The sequence below is a fragment of the Charadrius vociferus genome, unplaced genomic scaffold (genome assembly GCF_000708025.1).
Source record: "Charadrius vociferus isolate BGI_N301 unplaced genomic scaffold, ASM70802v2 scaffold163, whole genome shotgun sequence".
Lineage (NCBI taxonomy): Eukaryota > Metazoa > Chordata > Aves > Charadriiformes > Charadriidae > Charadrius > Charadrius vociferus.
The window spans coordinates 14,020,539-14,034,565 of NW_009648332.1; the positions used below are offsets into that span (position 1 = coordinate 14,020,539).

Sequence of the window (14,027 nt, forward strand, 5' to 3'; positions counted from 1 at the left end):
TGCTGAAAAGAAAGAGGATGTTTCCCCCCTTTTATACAGACGTGGAAAAAACAACCTGGAACTACTTGATTTTAATTTTTGTTACTTTTTTTTAAGCTTACTTTAAGAGTTTGGGAAGGAATATAAAAAGCATATAAGTAAACATGATACAGTAAAAGCTAGCCTGTTATTTTTACACTATCAAAAATATCACATAAATACAACAAAGATGATTAAGGTTATGAGTTTGGTAAGACTCAGGAAATGATTTGACATCTCTTGCCAGCATGCAAACAAGTACTAAAAGAATGTTAATATAAAAACTTTACCATAAAATGTACCCAAGCATCATTTACAGATGTCGTCAAATAAGTGTTTGCTTGGATGTCTTGATACCCTTGTTGGCTTTTATATGGAAATAGCACGTTGAATTACAGATGCATCTTTGATTGCAGTATGATCATTTTTTGTGATAAGTTCCTTGAGTCTTAGCTTTTTTGCGAGTGATATTATTTTGCATTTATCTTTCTTCATAGTAAAATAAATTAAAGCTATGGCCCTTTGTTTTAATCTTCTGTATTGATTCATAATTAAATGTAATTAAATTTAGATTTTTAGTAGAAAACGTTCTTCTTAAGTAGCAGTTTAAGTGTCTTATTGGAACATTCACTGTAGCCGTTAACCAGAACCTGCTTTTCTAAGATCTGATGATAGTATTAAAGTGAATCCAGGGTCAACCTATGGGAAGTAACCAATCAAATATATGTTGTACAGTTAGATTGTTCCTTTCATGTACCTCTAATAGTAGTTTTCATTGTGATAATTAACCTTTCTATTACTTATAATTGTAAAACAAGTTTAATTATGATGTATGCAGCTTGAAACATTTAACATATAATGTTTATGCACATAGTAAGAGATGAATAAAGCTTTGTCTTACCCCGATTCTGTACAGTGGGCTAAAGGCTATTTTATAGGGGTCCAGTAGATGGCAATAGAGGATGGATGTTGAGAGTTCTCGTTTCTGCTCAGTTTTCGTTTGAGTTCTTGGCAAGGTTACTCCTGTTGGAAAATTTTAGCCAGTGTGAAGCATTTGTCATTGCATGGTTAACAACTGCTGTAATTCCACCATTGTCCCTTGCTGATGACTTGGTTTGAGACAGAGGTGACATGACGTGTAGAATAAATTCTGTTAATATTATTAACAGAAATGTTATTAACTATTCATGTTAATATTTTAAGTACTGTAACTATTGTCCTTTTAGTCTGGAGCGGGAAATGGCTTTTGCTTGTATTCCAAATGTTCATCGACATTATTGGATTGGTTTCTTCTTTTGCATGAGATTCAATAATGTGTTAAAACTTCTGTATCTAATGACAAGGTTGTGATCTTAAAGCAGGCATGGTGTTAAGAAAAATGTAACGTATGTGGAAAAAGCGTTGCTTACTATTGCGCAATGGATCTTTAAGCTTGTTGTAGTCATTGTGGATTATTAAAATGTAGGGAGATTTAGCTTGTTTCAAGCCAATACTTCTGGCTTTTTTATTGTTTAAAGGTTATTTTTATTTTAGTTAAGTTTATTTTTCATTTATTATTGATTACTGCAACATCTGTCTCCTTTCTCTAATCTTCCTAGCCTTTTCTTATGCTCCACATTGAGAATACTATTGAAAATGATTTTATTTTGTTGTGCTGTGAATATTACTCCAATGTTCTCTGATCTTAAGCTTTTTCTTATAAATGAAGCCCTTTGTATCAAGGGATTCTGGGTTTTATGTAGTACATGTTTTAACTTCCTAGTTACCTTCCTAAGGAAAATTTGGTTTTCTTTGCTGGCTGTTGAGACTTAGTTCGCAGTTGTTTTAAATGATCTCTCCACCATATATGGCTATGGTTGTTTTTTTTTGTTTTGGTTTGTTTTTTTTAATCTGAAGGAACACATCCATTAACATTTTAATTTGTAAATTGAACCTGTCTCTTAGTTTCCCATTCTTTTTTTGTTTTAGAAGTAATATATCTTTTCCCCTTTAACATTATTCTTTTCCCCTCTCCATTACCCCAGTAGACTTTAAGTATGATCTAGAAACGAAAAGTGAGATTGTTCTTTGCAATTCTATTTCTGTACTTTAGTTGAACAGCTCATTCATCCACATTGTATTTATGCAAGAGGCTGCAGATGCCAAAACCTCTTGTATTCTTTCAACAAACTCTTTGTTTCAGATGCTTTGTCAGTGCCTTCATCAGTTCAGAGATTTACTTTCACTTTTAAACTTTAGAACAAATATAGACCACTTTTCTTTTTTTCCCTTTCTTTTTCATGTGTAGTGTTCGTAGATACACAGATACAATATTTCTTCAAAGGTTTCTTTGATAAGCAGTTACTACTTATATGAAGTACTAGACTTTTGAATTTTCAGTTTAAGACATTGCAGTACAATTCCTGGTGTTTTTTCTCTACTGCTTAAGCACATCTTCTCTTAGCATGTGAAACAATTTCACGTTTAGTCTGAGTAGTTTTCACAGACAGGCAACTTCTGCATATCTCCACTGGTGGTGACAGCCGGAGCCAGCATAACAGTGAATGGAGAGCAGGCTTCAGGCAGAGGAAGTTGTTCTGCAAAGCTACAGGTTTTTTTAATGCTCCATGTCCATCTGTCTTGCTTTAGTTAGTAGTAAAAGAATCAAAAGCGTGAAAGAGGCTAGTGCGAATGGAGTTTGATGTTGGTGTTTGTGAGGTTTGTCAATTAATAAGCTATTTACCTTGAGATTGTAACAATTAAAGCTGTGTGAGTGATTGTTATTCAGCTACTACATTCAAAAATGGAAATCCTTTTATTTCAGTTCACCTAAGTGAGTATTCATTAGCTTCTTAGATGCTTTCCCACTTTTTAGGATAAAGCCTATCTGGAGAATAGACTTTCGGAGTAAAGAAAAGCTTGATGTCTGAAGATATATTCCACTTCTTAATTTAAATGCAGTATTTTTGTAAAGCTCTGGGCATGAAATGTAAAATGTATAAATCTTTGGTAAAGTTTGCAGCTGACAAAATGACTGAACCAGGGGGCCAGGGGTTGAAATGATGGGTTAACTGCTCACCAATCTGGAACCGTTAATCATCATCAGGAGATCATCAGGTCACTTTTGTTAGGTCAGGTCAAAGATATGTCAGTCCCAGCTCACTGATATCCTGTATGTCACTGTCCATTTGGAGATGTGGAAGGAATAGTACAAGTACTCTTTTGGTATATTTGTATGCCTTCACTGGTTTGCAGCTTGGGGACTTTAAGAATCAGAGACATAGTCTTTGTGTTTGATATCCTTTGAATTTCTTGTCAGTAGGTTTCACCAACTTCCTTCTTAAATCCATGTGAATTTTTAGTAACTTCTTGTCCCAGAGCAATTCCAGGACTTAAGTATCTGTTTTGTGAAAAAGGTTCAAATTAATTTTGTAGCTTCAGTTTCTTGTAGCAGAAAATCATGCAAGTGATCATTCCTCTTCACTTCTTTGTACCTTTTGTATCCTCTGTTAAACCTTTTCAAACGTGAGTGTATTATAATGTAGGTAAATGCAGTGCAGGGACTCTGGAAAGTATGGGCAAATTGTTTACTGTAAGGGAGAAGGTGGTGATGTCCTAAAGGCAGTGATTTGGGGATTTGGGGGCTGGCATAGCTCTACACCAAGACTGCTGATATTAGATAACATGAACCTTGGATGAGTAAGGACAGTATTGAGCAGATGTGGATGTCAGAAATTATTCAGTGATTGTAAGACATATTTCAGTATTTTCTTCCATTCTGAAGATGTGAGACTAAAACTTATTTCAAAACTATGCTTCAAACCATTTTTTAGAACAGTTCTTTGGCAGGTGAATGTGTTTGTGTTTTTCCCACTAGTAGATTTCTGGCACATGGACAACACTGGTGGCTACTTACTGCACAGTAATAGAATTGGATTGCAGTGGCAGGGATCTTGACAGTATGTTGTGTTATTCCCTGTTGAATGATTTCATTTACCTCTTCAACTCTTAATCTAATTACTTTTGTGCCATCTCAGGGTCTGTAGATAATAGGGAGCAGGTGAAACTTAAGGCAAATTATTGGGCGGTTTCTGGTCAGATATTTAGGTTTTCAGAATGTCATTGTCTTTTGATTAGATGTACCATATTAAAAGAAAAAAATACCTTGGATCTGAGATTGACTGTGGGATCACCTAATCTTAATCTCTGTGAAACTGAAATTATTTTATTGACTACTTAACTCTTGTTATTGGCCTGCATCTTTATGTTGGCAGTCTTGAGGTTATTTCACTGCATTAGATGGTAGATCATTCAGTCACACCAGAGAGGAATATTAGATGCTTCTATTAGAAGGCTCAGCTGTTTCTTTAAAGAATAACTTTTTGCAGTTTAAGTTGATGCTGTGTGATGCTACATGATTAGTATTTTGAAAAGCTATTTTTTCTGCGTTGCTGCAGAATCTTTATTGTATGTTCAGAATATGGAAAGGTGCAGTGTGACTTCTGTGGTCAAAGTTTTTTGTTTCAGAAGTATCCTCTTTAATTTTTTTTGGAAGGTACCTATGATCATGAAAAAGAAAAAAAAAAAGGCAGGAAATCTTCATTTGTTGGAGTCTATTCAGACATGTTAAGAACATCTGTGTAAAAGTGATACAGTCAGCTCAATACCATTTGCAGAATTCTTGTTGGCAGATGTCAGAAAGTAAATTATGATGGCTGCCTGGTGCTAACAAGAAGCAAGCACAAACAGGAAATAGTATGTATACTTATTTTCATCACTACAGTTACTTTCATGAAATGATAGGCATGGAGAACTGCTATGTTTCTTTAAACAGGAAAACTTCTTATGACTTCCAAGTGAGCTTATTGACCTATTATCTTCTGGAAAAGTCTTACACTTGGAGATTTTGAAATGCAAAAATACTCGTCAGAGTAGACAAGTCTCTGTGTGGTTTTATTTTTATCCTTCCTGTGTTCACTGTGTTTTCCTTCTCTATCTATGTTACCTTGTCTGTGAGGGTTGATTTACCAGGCTTCCTTTGTATTATCCAAAAGTTAGTGTTGGTTGGTACCAGGAAGCAGTTTTGGTCACTAGAATGCCAGTGAAGTGCAAATTGCGTATGCTACAGGAAGACAGTGGATCGTACCTGTTATGCAGATCTGTAACACTGTTTTAGTGCTTTGACTTTCTAAGTGTGTGTTTAACCAGAACTTCTACATATGACTTCCAGTGTTAAGGAAGAAGTTGGTTCTTTTGCCAGACTTCATTACAAGATATAAAGATGTCATGAAGTTCTATCGGTTCTATGAAATACCAACATCTTAGTGCAGTTAGTGAATTGCAACTCTTGCTGATTTGGGTGACTTTTTTGTGCTCTATTGGAGAAAATTCTTTTGTTTGACTGTAGCCTATATACAGAGTCTGCACTGCAGCATGACAGCTTGTAACCTTGACCTGAGGTCTCTGTCAGTGTCAGTGAAGGTTTCTTGTGGTGTTGGACAGAGAAAGCAGATGTTTGTGAGCTGTGTGTGTTATTAAAGGGTGGGAGGTGCTCTTAATTCTCCAGTAACTTCTGACATATTCCACATTGGGCTTCTCCATTTAATTCTCTTAATTTAACTTGCGTCCGAATTCCATCTGATGGAACAATAATCCTGAGTTATCTACTGCTGGGGAAAAAATACGAACTTGATTGCAATTAAGAGGTGCTCGGATGATGACAAAGACACACGGCTTCCCTAAGCACAGTGTCGAAATTGGTTTGCAACTGGCAGTTTTGTATTTTGTTTGTAAGCACTGTGGCAAAGAATAAACTTTTTACTTAAGAATTTAAGCTAGATTACTTAATAAGACTTCTTGCTTGCTTTCTTTATAAACATTTTTCTGCTCTTTTTTTAGACATGGACCGTGATTATGGGCATGGAGGCTATGGTGGCCCACGATCCATGGACTCTTACCTTAACCAATCCTATGGGATGGAGAGTCATGGAGGTGGAGGAGGTGGTGGTGGTGGTAACAGGTAAAATAATCCTTCAGTTGTCCCAAGAATTGATCAAATCCAATTTGTTTAAATCGTTCTGTCTTCTAACTTAAGTGTTCCTGAGGCATGTTGTTATGATTTTATATGAACACTTCCGTTCTGAGTCTTCATGTTTGATAAATACTGGCAAATACTAAACTGTAAGAGTGAGATTCTTGTAATAATCAGCATTTTTGTGGAAAAGTTTGACAGCGAAACCATGCGTCTTTGAATGAAAATGGAAAAAGTTTTATTTGTCGGTAATAGCTAGCAATTTGTAGCTAATTGGCCTGACATACCATTTCTGACATAGCAGACTAGACCTAACTGGTTTAGTGCCTTAGACTGAATCTATCAACATTCCGTTTTCAAGGAACATTTAGGGTATGTGTTCTTTGGTTTGAATGTGCAGTGCTCAAATGATCTTGGTATTGAATCTGAAAGTCATGTCCAGATTATTTCATTGGCAGGTACTGATTACACTCAAAACTGTGTGCATGTTCTGGGCTGCTTTGTAAGATGGATTGGTCTAAAAAGAAAAATTCTGATGCAGTGGTCTTAAAGTTGTGTATTTAATGCTAGGATACTATTACTGTTGCTCTTTCAGAGAAAAACAGTAGGGATCAGCTGATTTGATTTAGGTCTTACTATCGTATTCAAAGAAGCATGCTTTTCAGACTAGTGATTTTATCTTGGAGGAAATAAAATGTGAAGAAAACTTAGATAATCTGATGGTTTTCTTGTGTGCGCCCTTGAATTCTTTTCTGGCTGTAGCCAGACTACTGTATGATTCTTGTCTGTAGTCACTGTGGTGCCACTGGGCAAGGACAGTGCCAAGTAGGGAGGTCGGACAAGTGTTGTGTTTTGCTGCACGGTTCTGTTAAACATTTTAGTGAAGTATAATTTGTTTAATGATGAACACTAAGATTGACTTAAAAGTCTGAGCAGAGATTCAGGAATGAGCTGTACCTACCATATAGTAATCTGCATATGATTAAGGTTGAATGACTACTTGAACACGGAAATGTCTCTTGCCATGTAATGTTAATATTGTGCATGGACTCTCTCTGTAGATAGTGTCATTTTCTGTGTATGTAGCTTTGGGTCTTCTGAGACTAACATATTTTAAAATGAAGGCATTCAGTTTACTATAGATACTGTTAGTAATTTGAGTCTGTTCTAGTTTATATTTTAGCAGTCAAGATGTTGTCTTTCCCAACTCCTGCTGAATCACCCTATTATAACCCTGCAGGGACACTAATGTGTTCCCCTTCCAAGTGGTAACAAATATTGATGATTTCTAGCCTGACTCCCCCCACCCCAAGACAAAGCAAACTCTTGGTAAATAACTAAAGTTCCTTGTAACTCTACTCTGAAATTCCAGGGACTGTTTTTGTGTCCACTGTGCATGCGCTGGGATAGACTTTCAAAATCCGGAGTTGCCAGACTTAATGGTCTGCAAGTGAAAGGTGGATACACTGAAGGTCATGAACTCCGATTGGGAGACTGAATTACAGGGAAGAAAATTTCCAAAAAGTACAAATATTAATGGAAAAGCACGTGTATTTTTCCGTTAAAATTAGGTCTATGGGGTGTTTAAAATTCACAACTGTACCACTAAAAAAAAAATGTATTTTTTTTTTTCCCTCAGTTCAGAACTAAGCTGCCTTTTAACTGCTGTTTAACTGTTAGAATATGAGGGCATGAATTTGAAGAAAGGAGAGTTTGACTAGCCTATGAATGTCTGCAGGTGGTTATTTTTGTGAGACTAGGGCTGGGCTCTAATGTTTTAGTAAATAAATGTTGCTGAAAATTTTAAGTTAACAAAGTTCAGGCTTACTGAACTTTAGAATTGTTTGTAGCAAAAATGGCTCAGATAGCTTTCTATCTGGTCATAGTGTGATTTGCCCAGCCCTAATCAAGATTAAACAATAACACAACTGTACGGACCAGTATAGTAATACATTGATTTTAGTTGATAAATGTCAACTGATAACTTGTCTTTTGAAATGTATAACATTAGTAAGCTTACTTTTTTTTCTCCTCACTGTGCAACTTTTCCAGGTTTGGACCTTATGAGTCTTACGACTCCGGGTCTTCTCTGGGTGGGCGAGATCTGTACAGATCTGGCTATGGTTATAATGAACCCGAACAAAGCCGCTTCGGAGGTAGTTATGGTGGTCGATTTGACAACTCCTACCGGAATAGCCTTGACTCTTTCGGAGGTAGAAACCAGGGCGGGTCTAGCTGGGAAGCACCTTACTCCCGTTCAAAATTGAGGCCTGGGTTTATGGAGGACAGAGGAAGAGAGAGTTACTCTTCCTACAGCAGTTTTTCTTCACCCCATATGAAGCCTGCACCTGTAGGCTCTCGGGGGAGAGGAACGCCTGCTTATCCTGAAAGTGGATTTGGAAGCAGAAACTATGATGCTTTTGGAGGACCATCAACAGGCAGAGGCCGAGGCCGAGGAGTAAGTACAGAATCTTTTCAGATTCTTTTCACTAGACACTCTTTTAAACCCTTTCAAGACCACTGCTTTAAAACGAATGCACTGTTCAGTACAGTGTGGGTTTTTTGTCCAAGCAAACTATCATGGTTGACAATGTTGTTTACCCCCTTGAAGCTGTTTTCAAGTAGAACGCAGTCCCTCTTTCTTTTGAAAGTAATGAGTAATAGAAGACTAGTTGATAAGGTTTGTTAAATCTCTCCTTTTGTTTGAAAGGTGAAGATAAAAGTAATAGGTTTGGTCTAAAAGGGATTAAAAGGACTTGCATTTTTCCTTGTAAACACTAGCATCTTTGCTGCTGGTGGGGAAATTCTTGAATATTGTAAAAGTTTAATTCAAAGCCTTTTGAAGTTTTGAGTAGGTTAAAGGTGCAATGTATAAGTAAAACATAAAACTCAGGTTGTGAATGCTAGAGTAGTTTTTGTTTCCCGTAAAGGTGAAAGTTTAGCTAATTGTTTAGTATGTTGAACGCATGCTTTATCAAACATCAAGTCTTCTTTTAAACGTAATTCTCACTCTGACTTGTGTATTGGAAGGGTGATGGGGAGGGAATGGCAAAGGTGGGTGGTTAGCAGTTACAGTTATTCTTTTTCAAAATTTAAGCATGGTTAAAGGGGCATCATCAACTTGAAATCAGGTCCTTTCACAGAATTAAGATTAATTTCCAGGTAGTGTGCCTAGTCCTGTTGCTTGTATTTATTTTGTTTTGAAGACTTATGTTCTAACTCATTTTCAGTGGATTCCTTTGCAGCGTAGGATGTAAAAACGGTATGTCTAAGAAATGGCAAGATTAATGGTACACAAAATAGTGGATCATAGTTTGGAGAAGTAATGCTTGATGTTAAATAAACTAGGGGAAAAAATACAACAGAAGAGAATAAAAAAAAAAATTCCTGACAGAAGTATTAACTTTAAGTTGATGGTGTCCCTTTATCTTGGTTTTAAAATCCCAATTCTGATTATGGTCTCTTTAAGCACGAAGAGTTCAGTGAACACTTCTCTGCCTGTGCCTCTAGGTGTAACTTATCTTTTAAAATTTTAAAGCGTGCCATATTTCTTTGGGAAGCAATTCTTTAATATTAAGCCATACAACTTGTTAGTAGCTTGAAGTGTAGAGGAAGATTCTTTTTTACTGGGTCTTTTAAATGCCTAATTGTGTGGTGGTTTTGTTTCAGAAAGTCTACTTTGCAGCATTCTTGAGTATTGTAGTTGCCATATTCAAATTTTAGCTCAGATTTGCACATGGCTGCTAGCTAGCATGTAGCATGGTATGAGAAATAGATTCTAATCTTTTATGTTTCTCTGCTTGTGAAACTGAAAGTGTTAAGTTCTTAAGCTTGGATGCCATCCTTTCAGATCTCATTTAGATCTGAAAGTTTTGTGCAGAATTACAACCAAGTAGCCTTTTTTCTTTTTTTGTTTTGCTTTTGAGATTTATCTTTTTAGCCTTTTATGTAATAAAGGATGATGTAAAGGCTAAACTACTTAACATACGTAAAATGCATTGCACCTTTAATAGATAGACTGTTTAAAAAAAGAGAAGTACTTGAAATTGTCCAAGTGCATACTTCATGTCAAATTTGTGTACAGTGTAAATGTACATGCTAGGTAGTTCTATAACTATCTCAACTAAATAAATTAACATGGAGATCTTGTGCATGGACTTCTGATTAAGAAAAGTGCTGGTTTTGGTACATTCTGTCTGTCATTTAAAATTTGCTTAAAAAAAAAAGTCATACTTTTCACGAAGTTTGAAGTTTTTTAATGTTCTTTTAACTTTGATAGTGTAATAATAATTCTCTTCTCATGGCAATACAAATATTTCTGCTTATCCAAGTCACCCATCCAGTCAGTGGGCGCTCTTCTGCCCTTTATTAATCAAAAAATTGAGTTAATATTAAGTATGTTAGTGCTTTTCAAAATATTGCAGCTACCTAAATTCTCCCTCTTCAGATTGCTCATTTATTCCATGTCTTTGGAGAGGTAACTTTCATAAACAAGTGTCCACAAATTACTCTACAGCATTTTAGAAATAATAGGAAGGTTTAATCTTTCAACTGAGTTTTCATTCCTACTGCTGTCATGTTTTTGTATCCCTCCAAGCCCAACTTTTAAATTCTGAATTTATTGAATTCAGTGGGAAGAAAGAATCAGCTTCCTTCAGTTAAGCACTCTTCCGTTCTGGACAACCTTCTTTACTCAGTTTTCAAATCACAGCTCATCATTTGGCATAAAGAAGCTTTTATCTTTTTTTTTTTTTTTCTTTTTATTAAAATGACTGCCAACTAAAGTGTTGAAAACTGGGTTGGTTAGCTCTGTTTTTTCCCCAGAGGGAGAAGTCATTTATTATCTAGAGTATCTGAAGAGAGGAGCCGAGATGTTAGGCTGAGATATGAACTCTGATGGACATATTCATTGTCTGGACAATGGTTCTGAATAAGCAGAAAACACAGTTTATACATATGTATTCATTCTACTGGACAAACACCCACAAACCCATCGCACAACACATCATCAAACCAGGAGCTTAAATTTCCCCTGCAGAAAGAATGCAGATTTTATATAGTTCACAGTTTTATTGTACCAAGTAATTGTTTTATTTCTGTTGATTTCGTATACTAATACCTTTCTCTTGATTTTGCAAATTTTCAGCATATGGGAGACTTTGGAGGAATGCACAGACCTGGAATTGTTGTTGACTATCATAACAAACCCAGTCCTGCAGCAGTTGCTGCAAGAGGAATAAAAAGAAAGATGATACCACAGCCATATAACAAACCTGGTGGGACATTTATCAAGAAACCCAAAATGACAAAACCCATTTTGAAGCTGAGCCAGAAAAAATCTCCTAGTAAGTAACAAGTGCCAAAATTCTTAAGTAAAAATTGCTATTTTTTTTTAATTCATTAGGAGTTATTTACTTGTAATATTCAGAAAGAAGGCTGTATGTGCTGTTTTGTAACACCTTGTTTTCTACCTTTGAAGTACTCTACAACATTTTATGAATTTACTCTTCTAGTTCTTCTACTGCAAAGATAATTTTCTGAATGTAATTGCATATTTTGATGTGTTTAAATATGTACTGCTGAAGACTATTTCATTTAGACTTTATAATGGTACTTCCTGGAGGCAAATTTTCACCACTAAAAATAATTTCAGATCTCAGGTTGCCTGAAGTGACAATGCCTGACAAATACTAAAACGTGCCCTTGTATGAGCCCGGGCACTGCTGCCCAAACCTTAAAACGTGCCCTTGCACGAGCCTGGCCCCTGCTGTCCAAATACTTTGACAGATATAAAAAGTAGTGCATCAACTGCAATGCAGCTAAAGTAAAGGCATAAGATGTGGATGAAGAGGAGAGGGGAAAGGGAGGCAAACTGAGAAAACAGCGTAAATTGTTACAGAATAATTTATGAAAGTCGGAGAGAGATTGCTGCTTCTTGTGAATGAAATTCCATAATGAGTAGAAGAACCGAAAATATGATCGATAACTTGGAAACGTAAATTGCGAAGTGTTAGTAGTGTTTGGTTTGTTTAGCTTCCCTAATGATGTCCTACAACTCTGTCCTGGTTTAACCCCAGCCAGCAACTAGGACCGCACAGGCACTCGCTCTCATTCCCCCCAGTTGGGATGTAGGAGAGAATTGGAAGAGTAAAAGTGAGAAAAAACTCATGGGTTGAGATAAAGACAGTTTAAGTAAAGCAAAAGCAGCACACACAAGCAAAGCAAAACAAGGAGTTAATTCACTGCTTCCCATTGGCTGGCAGGTGTTCAGCTATCTCCAGGAAAGCAGGGCTCCATCATCTGTAACGCTTATTTGGGAAGACACATGCCATCACTTCAAACGTCCCTTCCTTCTTCCCCTGGCTTTATAAATGTTTCTCCTCCCAACTTTTTGTGCGCTCGGCCTGCTTGCTGGCGGGGCAGTGTGAGGAGCAGAAAAAGCCTTGACTGCATAGCAATAGCCAATTGCATTAGTGCGCTACCAACACTATTCTCATCCCAAATCCAAAACATAGCATTCCACCAGCTCCTAGCAAGAAAGTCAACCCCATCCCAGGCGAAGCCATGACAAACTCATAATTTTGATACTCCAGGCAAAGCTGAATAAAAAAATTCGCTAATGAGGTTTGAATAAATTACTTGCTTTGAGGGAATGTAAACTTGAGTATTAAATATTACAAATGGCATGTACAGCAGTCAAATTTTAGGTTTTTTGTGCTTGTAATTTGAATCTGCGGTGTTTTATATAGTTAGGTTTTAAATCACCCCTGAAAAATGTTTAAAATTACTTAAGCTCTAAGCTTGCAGGGTATATGCACAGACTTGGCAGAAACTTCCACATGAAAATTTTATTTTTGATTTCGTAATTCTAGTTACACTAGTGCGTATTTATTACAGAACTGTTCCCTTAAATTTAACTTTAAGAGTACAGTAAAAATTTCAGGCATTGGGTGTATAGAACATGTTCCTCTACCCTTTTGCGTGGGGAACATTATTGCTGGACTTAACAGCTTTGTTGTGATGAAATAGGTCTGTAGCATACACATCCAGGTATATGAAAGACTTGCATCCCAAAGGTCTTGCTCTTAGCTCATCTTCTTTCAGTACTTTTGTAGGTTCTCCTTTTCTAAACTACCTTTAGACATAGCACTTCTAATTTATTATGTTGCTCCTCACTGACTTCCAGAATCCAAGGACCGGTGTACTAGATGACACTGAACTTACTTTAAGAAGTGGAATAGGTAGTGCCTAGTAGAACGCACTTTTAACCAATCTGTCCTGTGGCTTTGAGACTCGGGGTAAGATGCTACTGGGTGCCTTAATACAATTTTCTGAAACTTGGACTGAAAGATGCTCTAAGCAGTATTAGGTAGTTGAAACCTAAGAAGTGGGTGACAATTGACAGAAAATTGGATGCAATCAGTATACAATAGGTGAGAACTGTTTTAGTTTATATTCCTAAGGGTAACTGATTTTTACATTTAGCATTATTACTAAAATATGGTAAATTGTAGATGTAGACTATCCTAGCTGCATAACAAGCTGATATTTTTTCCGAAATGTTACAGCCTTAAAATGAATTGAGAGTGACAGCACTTTTGCAGTACTTATTTCTTCCTCATTTTGTGTTTATAGACATGAAGACATCTTTCCAGGATTCTACTATAGAGGTAAAGATGCCCAGAATTGGAAAATATTCATGATTCTTTTGGAAGTTTGCACAGTATACCTTAAGACAAACAATTATTAAGCTAGAGTTATAAAAATTACGCAGTTTAGTTACGTTTTTCTAAACTTTTTTTTTTCTTCACTTTATCTGAAACTGTCTTACGTTGGTGGGAGTCTGAAATCCTTACTGATTTCAAATGAAAGGTATAGCTTGCGCAGATAGCCTGGAAAAGGAATTTCAAAGTGTATATGTAGACCCTACCTATTCTTGTAATGCACAGCAGCTGTCATAGGTAGTCAGCTTGAATTCATACACCTATGACCTGCTTGG

At 36.4% G+C, this 14,027-nt stretch overlaps 1 protein-coding gene across 1 annotated transcript in view; it reads left to right on the forward strand.

The window, feature by feature from the left end:
* The window catches only part of ZNF326 (zinc finger protein 326), a 28,571-nt gene that overhangs the window by 340 nt on the left and 14,204 nt on the right, over positions 1-14,027 (forward strand). The window contains exons 2-5 of the mRNA XM_009884732.1: positions 5,896-6,016; positions 8,081-8,486; positions 11,175-11,373; positions 13,664-13,698. Of these exons, the coding sequence (XP_009883034.1) occupies positions 5,896-6,016; positions 8,081-8,486; positions 11,175-11,373; positions 13,664-13,698 (761 nt within the window). The remainder of the gene's footprint in view (positions 1-5,895; positions 6,017-8,080; positions 8,487-11,174; positions 11,374-13,663; positions 13,699-14,027) is intronic.